Source organism: Hyaloscypha bicolor (genome assembly GCF_002865645.1).
Source record: "Hyaloscypha bicolor E unplaced genomic scaffold K444scaffold_168, whole genome shotgun sequence".
NCBI lineage: Eukaryota > Fungi > Ascomycota > Leotiomycetes > Helotiales > Hyaloscyphaceae > Hyaloscypha > Hyaloscypha bicolor.
This window is the reverse complement of record NW_020194670.1, coordinates 5936-17429: the sequence shown is the minus strand read 5'-3', so window position 1 is coordinate 17429 and position 11494 is coordinate 5936. Positions and strand designations below refer to the sequence as shown.

General features: G+C 25.6%; 2 protein-coding genes across 2 annotated transcripts; both read right to left on the bottom strand.

The window, feature by feature from the left end:
• Nucleotides 1–5864: 5864 nt before the first annotated feature.
• On the bottom strand, nucleotides 5865–6668 carry K444DRAFT_201860 (uncharacterized protein). Its single transcript, XM_024871001.1, has 3 exons — nucleotides 6346–6668; nucleotides 6077–6277; nucleotides 5865–6015 (listed from the first exon to the last, which is right to left on the bottom strand). The coding sequence occupies exons 1-3, from the start codon at nucleotides 6602–6604 to the stop codon at nucleotides 5945–5947; spliced, it is 531 nt and encodes a 176-aa protein (XP_024729530.1). The 5' UTR covers nucleotides 6605–6668; the 3' UTR covers nucleotides 5865–5944.
• A 1-nt stretch (nucleotide 6669) lies between these two features.
• On the bottom strand, nucleotides 6670–8136 carry K444DRAFT_201859 (uncharacterized protein). The gene is made up of 5 exons (XM_024871000.1): nucleotides 8003–8136; nucleotides 7528–7921; nucleotides 7406–7473; nucleotides 7244–7355; nucleotides 6670–7185 (listed from the first exon to the last, which is right to left on the bottom strand). The coding sequence occupies exons 2-5, from the start codon at nucleotides 7901–7903 to the stop codon at nucleotides 7091–7093; spliced, it is 651 nt and encodes a 216-aa protein (XP_024729529.1). The 5' UTR covers nucleotides 7904–7921; nucleotides 8003–8136; the 3' UTR covers nucleotides 6670–7090.
• Nucleotides 8137–11494: the final 3358 nt, after the last annotated feature.

The window sequence follows — 11494 nt, the reverse complement described above, 5'->3', positions numbered from 1 at the left end:
ACTTATAAAATACTAGCTAAATAGAAATTAATACTTATTTAGTAAAATAAATATATTTTTAAAGAAATATATAATAGTATTTTAGAACTTATTTATAAATAAGAATATTATAGAATTAATAATAGATTTCTTAAAGCTTCTTATATAGTATATATTTAGTAATTTACTAATACTTTCTCTATTAATATACGAGAGATTAAGGATATTCTAAAGCTTATTACTAAGATTTATAAAGTTACTAAAAGCAAGAAATATATTTCTATTATTTAAATAAATAAGAAAATACGGGATTTCTTTTTTAAGAATTAGGAAATTAAGAAATATAAATATAAATACTATATTTCTAATTAATTCTATTCTAATTTATAGCTCTAATTTAATATTATAATTCTTATTTCTAAGTCTAATATTACTAATCTAGGTACTAATAGCTATATTTATAAGAAGAATTACCTAAAATAAATTAAAAAGCTTAGTATTTAAGAGTTCTTAATAAAAGAAATAAAGATATTATAATTCTATTTCCGAAAAAATAATATATTAATATATAGAAATCTTAGTAATAATTATTTTATTTTAGTTTCTTAACTTTTAATAATAGATCTATTAATATAACTCGGATTTTATAAGATATTAAATAAATATCCTATTTACCTAGTTACTTATTCTTAGCTAATCTAATATTTTATTTCTAGAAATATTAATTATAATTAGTATAAAGGCAATACTAAAGATCTGGCTATTACTAAAGCTTTAAGTAGCGAATTTTACTTTAGTAAAAAGTATTAGAATATTAGCTATATTTTCTTTATAAACTATAAAAAGGCTATTATCTTTAATAAGAAGTTCTTTAAAAATATTAATTATTTCTTTATTTCTAATAAATTTGAGCCAGAAGTAGCTAAAGAAATAAGTAAATATTTACTAAAGATAATAAAAGAAAAGACTCTAAATATAGTTTATTTAACTAGATAAATAAATGCCTTTAATTAGATAATTTATAAATCTGAAATTATAAAAAAGTATTAATTCTCGAATAATATATAAGTTAAAAAATAGCTTAATAATAATTTATTATTTAATAGGCCTTTTATTATAGTTCTAATAAATCTAGTTACTATTAAGAATAGAATATATAAAAATAGAATTTCTTATAAGATTATTAAAGCCTTTTATCTAAAGCTTTTCTTTTTTATTAAAAGTTAATTTAAGAATATAATAGATAATACGAAATTTAAAGAAGTTATTTATTTGAAATATATTAGTATAATTTAAAATATAATTCGCTATAATAAGCCTTTTTAATACCCTATAATAAAGGCAGAAATTAAGTAATAATTAAAGGTAAATACTAATTAATATAAAGAATTATATTAGATTTAGTATAAAAATATAGCTAAGCGGGTTTGAATTACTTTTAAGTAAGTTTAGAAATATAAAATAAGATTATTTAAGAGTAATAAGTCTTATTTTAGGTATATAGAAAAGAAATTAAATTAACTAATAAAGAAGAATTCTAAATATTTTATTATTTTAGATTCTAAATAGGATTTTTCTATTATTTTTAGTACTTAGGAAATAAATATAAATAAATAGGAAATCGGATATAATATAGTAGACTATATTTATTAAAAATTATATTATTTTAGTAGTTTTGAGATTTAGATTATATAATAAAAACTATAGTCTTTTATATATAACTTATAGAAATTATATAAGAAAGCTAGTTTTTTTATAAATTTAGAAAATAATTTTTTATAAATATTTAATTAATTAAGCTTTTATATATTATATATTATTTATATTTTACTATCTATACTTTTAATTTATTATTTTATTATTAAGTTATGTTTTATATTCTAATATATTTTATATAGGTTTTTGTCTTATTATAGTTTTTCTTTTATAATAGCTAATTAAATATGAATTATAAAAGAGAAAAAAAAATTATGAAAGATATAATTTCAAAATATATATAATTAAGCTCTTATTAAAATAGCTCTTTATAATAAGAAAGCAAACTTTAAATATCGGAATTAAAAGAATTTCTATATTATATAAGCTTATTAATATATTAAAAGTAAATATAAGAGAATTATAAAGTATTTAGCTTTATAAATAAAAGAGAATTAAAGAAAAAAACAATTAATATTATATAATTAGTAAAATTAATAGAAATTAAAATAAATATAAAATAATAGTAATTTAGTTATAAAAAAAGAGTTTTAAACTAATAAAAGATATTATTATTATATAAAACTAATATAATTAGAACTAAATTATAAAGTTTAGTAAAAAATAATAAAGAAATAAAAAAAACTATATAGCTAATAGAATTAGTAAGAATTAAAGCAAATATAAAGTAATTATAAAGTAATTAAAAGTAACTAAAAGAAAGAGTTTTAAACTAAATAGAAATATTATTACTATTATATAAATAATATAATTAAAGCCTGAATTATAATACTTAATAAAAGAAAATAAAAAAGCAGAAAATAAAATTATAGTATTTATAATATTAGCTAATAAGCTTATATCTTATAAGTTTATAGATTATAAGTATTTAAATAAGGCTTTTTAGGCCTTATAAAAATAAAGTTAGTTACTTTATATAAAATTAATTAAATAATAATATATTTCTTTTTTTTTAAACTAAATAGATTTAGTAAAAAAGAACCTAAATAATATTATTACTATTTAATTTAAATATTTATTATATTATATAAAAAGTTTAATTATTTCTTTAATAATTATTTATTAGTAAAATGTCCTATAATTTATAAACTTATAAAATATAGGCTTATAAAGCTTAATATACTTAAAAGTAGTTATAAAAGAACTAATAAAAGAAAGTTTTAAACTAAATAGAAATATTATTACTATTATATAAATAATATAATTAAAATATAGAAATATAATTATAATTATAATTCTATAATTATAAGAAAGATATATAATAATAAAGCTCTAGAATATAATTTTCCTTAAATTACTAATATAATAGAAATATAAAATACGGAATAATATAAAATATAAAATAGGCTTCTATAATATGAAATTATAATATATAAAAACTAGAATTAAGAAATAAAAATTTATTTATTTCTAAACTAAAAAGAAAAGAAAAATAATATATAAATAAGTTATAAATTATAAATATTTAGAGATTATATAATTATATTATATAATTAATAAAAATAAAATCCCTATTATAATATTAATAATTATATCTAAATATCTTTAATTTAGATTATATTATAGCTAAATTAAAAATATTTATATATAGCTACTAATATAGTAATAATTTACTAAATAAAGAAATAAGCTAATAATATTATATTTATATTAAATAATAATAGACTATAAATAAACTTTAAGAAATATTAAAAAAAGTAATAAATTTATATAAGATATTTCTTATTATTTAAAGAAAAAAGTAAAATTTTATTAATAATATAAATATAATAACTTTTAATATTATAACTAATATAATATAATAAATTATATTTTATTAAAATTACTTTATTTTAATAGTTTTAAGGTTTTAGTTATATAATAAAAACTAGAATCTTTTATATATAACTTGCAAGAATTATATAAAAAAGCTAGCTTTTCTATAGTTCTAAATAATAATTTCTTTTTTATATTTAAAAGATTAAGCTTTTATATATTATATATTATTTCTATTTTTATTTCTATTATATTATTATTAAATTACGCTTTATATTTTAATATATTTTATATAAGTTTTTATTTTATTATAGTTTCTTTTTTATATTAGTTATTAATAATATATATAAGAAATTCGAATTTCTAATTCTAATAATTAATAAAAAATAAAAATAGTTTTAATTCTTTATTTTATTATTATAATTATAATAAATAAAATAATAATTATATAAAATAAGAATATATATAACTTTATAATAAGAATTTCTAATTAAAAAATAAAATATAAAAATTATAGAAAAAATAAAAAAGTTTTCTAAAGAAATATATAACTATAAAAAAAAAAAACCTAAATAGAAATAAATAAATTCCAATATATTAGAGAAATAGTAATTTTAGTAATTTTATAAAAAAATATATTATTATAGAAAATATAGAACTTTAAATAAATTCTAGTTAATTTTAGTATATATAAAGACATATAATTCCATATTTAAAGAAAATAAATTAATAAACAAAATATTAGATATAATAATAATAAATACTAAAATTAAATAATTAATACTTTTTCTTTTATTAGCCAATTAAAAATATTACTTCTTTTAATTAACTCTCGAATATAATTATAAATAGTATTAAATAATATTTCTATTTTTATAAGCTATATATTAAGAAGTAATAATTATTATTATTGAAATATAAACTTAAATAATTATAAATTAGTAATAATATACTTATATTAGATAATAATAGGCTATAAGTAAACTTTAGGAAATATTAATAAAAGTAATAAGCTTATATATAATATTTCTTATAATTTTTAAAAAAAAAAAAAGTTTTATTAATAATATAAATATAGTAATCTTTAATATTATAGCTAGTTATTAGTAATATAAATAATAACTTCGAGCTTTTAATCTTAAATAACCTTTAATATTATATCTAGTTATTAGTAATATAAATAATAAATTCGAATTCTCTAATTTTATATAAAGTAAATCTTTAAGATATTTAAAAGAAAATCTCTTTTATAAACTAAAACCTAAAGCTTTATTAATAGAGATTTATTAATATATATTATATAATAATAATAACTTTTTTAATAAAAATATAAACTTTTAATATATAAATTATAATATATTAAATAATTATTAGAATTATATTTTTAATAAAAGTAAAAGAATATTAAAGTTACAAAATTATAATCTTAATTTCTCTTAATTATATAACTTTTTATTAATTAAATTCTTAACTTTATTAAGAAAATAAAGAAAGTATTAAATTAATTAATTTCAATTATATAAGGCTTATTTTAAAATTATAATTCTTAAAGTTATTTAAATTATAATAAAATTATGAATTTCTAACCTTATATACTAAATCTTATTTCTTAATTTTTAAGCTTTATATATAATTATAAATTTTTTATTTTTATTTTTTTAATAATTTAATAATTATATTTTAAATTAATTATATAAATTTTTTTTTCTTTTAAGAAAAGATCTATTTATTAAAGAAAGAATTCGTGATATAATTAGTAAATTATTAAACTTTTATATTAAAAAGTATTTCTTTTTTAATTATATAATAATTATACTTTTAATAAATAAACTCTTTACTTTAGAGAAAGCCCCTAATATCTCCTTTAATTTAAGCCTAGTTCGGCTTTAATTACAAGTGTTTTACTTGAGTAATTATAAGAAGTAGTTTTAGTTATTTTAGTATTCCGAGCCTTTTTATACTCTTGCTTAAAATTCGCTTTTTGTAATGGTTTTATATATTGCTATAGCTCAGATTTCTTTATCTCGACATTAATATAAATCAGTTACAGTTAATATTCGCACCTATTAGATACAATTGTTTTCTCACGATCTTTTATACCCCTTCAAATCTCTATAGGACACAGAGACACCGGGCTGGGGTACTCACGGGATACAGTGACAGAGCCCAGTATATGGTCAGTTATGAGGTGTGGGCTGCCATGCCTCTCACATTAAAGACTGCCCGCTTAAAATGTTCGAAGTCGAGAACGCTATTGGGTTCGGCGCTGCCATACTTGGAATAGCAAGCATTGGAAACTCTGTGGCAACAACTCTTATTCGTTTCAGAGTCTAATAAGACGCAACCCACCGTTTCATTGTCACGTTGATTGTCCTTCAGCCACTTGAACGCAAACCCTTCATACGAACTTTAAAAAGAAATCAATAAATCACGTGCTTCCTTGTGACTCTTTCGCGCCGTTCCCGAGAGTATCCTATTCCAAGGTCTCCTTTCCTCATTTTCTCGCACTCCTCTTAATAAAAAGGAGGAGAACTTCGTCGTGTTCTTGTGACAGCTCTTGTTCGCCTGGTCAGGGTTAGAAAGCTCGTAAGGAAGGTGGTGAGAACTATCAAAGAACGATGCTTACAGAAATTTGTATACCCAGCACCTAGCTCCTTAATTGCAGTTGCCAATAGTGCAGCATCGCTTTGGGCGAGATCATTTTGCTGTACATTGTCGCTCCACTCACAAAGCGCAAACGAGGGTGCCCTCTCGCATAGTATGCCGAAAGTAGTGGCAGCTACTCGATACATGAACTTGACTTTCTCTAGCCTTGTTACAAAAATCCCTGCCAGCCATTATCAGTAAACATGATCCCAGAAGAATCTCACACATAATGCGCTATTCTCATCTTACCTCGAGATCTTACTGGAAATTTCACGCTTCTCGCACATAACAAAACATCATTCCGGTAAATAAGCAATAATCTAAGTAAACAAATTTTCGCTATTATCATGCTAAAGCTTTCGAGGCTAACCAGGCGAGAGAGGTCGTTGAATTGGGAGATGATAAGTCTCTCGGCTTTGGATATCCCAGCAAGTGCAACGGCCCTAATGTTCTGGTTGAGCACTGGGTCTGCATAGAAAGAGTTGTGGGTATATACGAGCGAGTACATTAGGAAACTCCGCAGGTTTACTATTCTTAAGGTGGCGGCCACTAGCTCATGCTAATCAATTAGTTATTAAGGGAGCTTTTCTGCGGAAGAAGTCTTACCAGTGGCTGGTGACGACCTTGATTAGAGAATAAAAGCAGTATATCATCAATTCTGTCATGCAGATCGTGGTTAAGGAATGGGTCGTGTACTTTGCAAGTACCTGGCTTGGACATATTCTCTAACTGTTCAACACTAGGGACAGAATCTGGGAGCATCGCTCGACGGATCATTGCTTGAGAGTCCGCTGATAGGGAATGCCAGGATACTGGTCTTGTGTATGATCCAGATAGTCCTGAGTTTGGGTATATGTGTTTATAAGGGGTCCCAGTGGGAGCGTGGGTAGGAAATTCATCCGGCAAGAATGGTCTACTGTATGATCCAGAGAGTCCTGGATCTGGGGAGATGCGTTCGTAAGTGATGACGCTGAGAGTGAGGGTGGGGCAATCTTCAGCCATGGCTTCCGATCTGAGAGAAACTTGTTCCGTGATGCGAGGGCGAAATCTGATCGACACGATATTGCGTTCCTGTGACTGGATAATCATCTCGTATATGCCTGCTAGTTAGTGTCTCGCTAGTATCAGTTTGAGTTCAAATAATTACTTGAATGGGAGAGATATATATCCATGAATCTCTGTCTGAGGCAGATTTGTTTTGCTAACGTAGGAGTGCTGGCCATCTTCTGACAGCGTTTACATATTTTGTCCACAGAACACTGCGGCTCTCCCATTAGCAAACGAACCGGTCAGGAAGTACAAAACGTACCGCAATCTTACGTATCTGACATTGCCAGCATGCTCCTATCTTTCTTACTTGGCCGACTTTCTTCCTCCCTTCCACGGTATAAGCTTTCTTACCCTTCGATACTGTTGTCTTTGGGTATTTACTTTCAAAGGTCGTCATCAACTGCTCGGGAGGAGGGAGGAAGGGGCGTGGTTCCAAGACAGTTCCAGAAATGCCTAGTCGCTCGGAGATAATGATATATCCAGAAGTTGACCCAGTTCGGCCAGAGCTTTGCAATTTGTTTTGAGACTCATGGCTCTGCTGTGGACGAGAATCCAAAGAATGTTCTATGCCGTCGAGTTCTGGATAGAGTTTGGTTGGTAGATGTTCAGAGAAGTGTCTCCTACTAGCTCCGATATTGCTATTTACTGATGACTCGCTAGATTTTGGCGCGCCGATGACTTGGTTATTGCAATGCCCATCTGAAGGCGAGTCTGCGAAGAGTGATCCGAAGGGATCTAGAGAAGTATCTTCAACCATCGATATCGATGAGGAGCCGAGAAAGAAGTTATCGTTCTGAACATGACTGATTTGCTCCAGAGTGTTTGGAAGATCGAACAAGCTAAGGTCAGAATCTACCTCTGAGTGTAGGAAAAATGGAAGTTGGTGATTGGTGTCGAAGTGGGTTAGTGAAGGATTGCTTTGTACCGCGGTGTAAAATGGCCAACCATCAGCTATGGTAGGCTCGACATGGGAGCTGATTATGGATTCGTGCCAGCTTAATGGACAGTTGAGTGGATTGCCATCGATGATTGCCCCACAGTCAAGGTCCTTACCCTGATACTGGTCGCGGTTTGGTCCAAAGCTGTCGTAAGATTTTGAGCCTGAGCCAGAGAGGCTGTTGGGATCGAGAACATTGCTCTGCTCAGAGAACAAGTCATTGAGAAATTCGCTATCCATGACCCCGCTGATGTCTGTATCCGTCTACGTGAAGGTAGGCACCAAGCGGCGGGAGCTCGGGTGTTGTCTAGACGCGGTAACCCTTAGCTACGGCGATATATCGAGGTTGTTCTGAATACATAGAACGAATAACACACCCTGAGAAATTGAAGAGATGGCGTTCACTATTCACATGAGATGGTGTAGAATCAGGAGATGGTATGAATTTATGCCGGAAAAGTTGAAGGAGAGGGGAAGATTAAGCAAGTAATCCTGATGCTATTGATTGGATCGCGAAATCGGTGAGGGATCTCGGTGTGCCCAAAGTGGAATGGGAACGCCACGTGGTTATCCCGGCGCCCCATTTGTTCTTCAGTCACCATCGGTGAATCCGGATTCAGAAATGCATTGCGCCCCCATAGAATGGCATCAAGATAGGCGCAGGATGGAAAATTTGGCTACTGGCATTTGGCAAAGTTAAGAGCATGCGACGCTGGTTAAACACACCGGGTCGCAATTGCCCAAATTGAGTCCTAGCATGGGCGTTCATTGCCAAGGCTTCCACGCGGTCTTGAATCCTTCCCCTTGTAATTATTCCCGCGATTGGTTCAAACGGTGGAGGGATGTGACATTAGGTGGGGGCAGTGTGCTAAATGAATTGAATAGAATAGACTAGTGGCCACTACTCTATTCTATTTATTAAAATTTACCCGCTACTCATATTCTATTTATATTCTAATCAAGGTATTTATAAATATTCATGAATACTTTGAGTAGTATACACGTGATTTTATATGTAGTTTACACGTAAGTAGCTAGCTATATTAGGTAAAGCTCCCGCCCGCTCCCGCTCTAGTACTACCTTATTATCTAATAGAAGGGCAAATATTGTATTAGAGTTAGGATTTTTGACAAGTTTTTGACAAGAAAGGCCCGTATAGAGAATTTCGGCCAATAAGCTTAGAGTTAGTTATTATAATTTAAGCGAGTTTACCCTATCAAAATTCCTTGCCCCTCGCATTCGCCTTTCTCCTACCTTTATTATTCCTTTAATTAATTTTATTATTGCTTTAATTAATTATAATTAAAGTTCTAATTAAATAAAACAGAATTCAAATATATATTAAATATTCTTTTTTTAGTAATAAGCCTGGCCTAAGTTTAAGTTATTATTTACTTATTTTAATTTTCAAATATCGTATAATAATCTGCCGGTCGCAAACTTTCAGGGCTTTACTTACCCTATAAATTAGTACCTTGCCCCTATAAGAATACGAATAAGGCGCAGGCTATGCTCTTCCCTGCTACGGTCTGTCCTGCCCTCAAACTATACTCCTGCAAAGGGGGGTCTAAGGGGGTCTCCCCCTTGAGTCTATACTACCCCGCTATGGTACTCTCTGAGAGTACCATAACTTTTTATTAGGAGAGTACCAAGGAATTCGAAAGTCGTATGGTACCCTCTAAAAGTATTAATAAACTTAATAGAAAATTTTATATATCGAATCTCCTAATTTTGGCCGATTTTTGGACCCACTTTTTATAAGAATCGGCCTTATATAAGCTAGGTTATTAATAAGTAAAGCTAGAAAGTAGCTAAATACACAAATAATTTTTAACTTAGGCTATTTCTTATATAAAAGGCCCAAAATTTAAATATAAGCTCTTATAATAGTATAAAGCTAGACTAGCGGCTAAAAAGTCTAAAAATAGATTTATAATATAGTAAAAGAAATTTTAGTTTGATTTTTCTAAGATTTTTAAGCTTAAACCTAATAGCTTAATAACTAGAACCTTTCCAAATAGGTTTTATATTATATTTAGGTTTACAATATATAAAACTAGTCATATATAGATTTTTAGCTAATTCTATTAATAATAAGTCTAAGTATTTAAATAAAAATACTTATATTTTAAACTAAGATTAAAAGCTTAATTTATATATTAGAAGTTTTAGGTAAACTATAATAGAAGTACTACTTCTATAAATTATAGGAAAAGGGCTATTAAATAAGGTACTTTATATAAGAATCGGACTACTACTTTCTTTTTAATTAATTTTAAAAGAATTAAAATAAAAGAAAATCTTAGATTCTTTAATAAAATTATAATTATAATATTAAATATAATAAAGCTAAGGCCTATATATAATATATTATATTTAGGAAATCCAAATATAAGATTTTTATTAAGTTCGGATTAGTAATATCTTTTTAACTAATTTTAATCTAATAAAACTAAGCGAAATCTTAGGTTCTTTAATAGAATCTTAATTATAATATAGAATATAATAAGGCTAAAGCTTATATATAGTATATTATATATAGAGTTTCCAAAAATAAACCTTTTATTAAGTTCGGATTAGTAATATCTTTTCTATTAATTTTAACTTAATTAAAATAAAGGAAAATCTTAGATTCCTTAGTAAAACCTTAGTTATAATATTAAATATAATAAAACTAAGACTTATATATATTATATTATACCTAAGGATTCCAAAAATAAGCTTTTTATTACAATTAAGTTAATAGAACTAAAAGTTAGGAAAGACTTACTTAAGATCTTAAAATAAATTTGGCTAGTCTTACTTATAAGTAGTACTTAAAGAAATTAAATCAGAACTTCAAAAATTAAAAAAATCTATATATTAGAATAATAAGTATAATTCTATTAATACTAATTATAATAATATATATCTTTTATATATATAAGTTTAGAAAATATCTCTTATATATATAATATTAATAAATAAAATAGAAATAAAAGATTAATATTTTATCTTTAAAAGATTTAATAAATTAATTAACTAAAAAGATATAATATTATATCTTTAAGATTTTATTTAGTTAAAGGAAAGGTAGTTATTAATATTATAGGTTTCGAAGTTCTCTTTAAAGCCCTCTTTAAAATTCCCTCCGAGATTTTCTCCGAAATTCCCTTCGAAATTCCCTTTAAAATTTCCTTTAAAAACCTTCTTAAGAACTATATCCTTATTAATAGCCAGGCTATTAGTAAGATTAAGGGCTTAAATAGCTTTAAGGGCTTCGATTTCAGCCTTAAGCTTTTTATTCTTTTCTAATTATTTAATTAGCTAATAATTAATAATTATATAATAGTTATTAGTTACTTTTAAATATCTTATATAAAATTTAATAATTAACTTTATCTTTAAAAGCTATATTATACTTTTGCTTT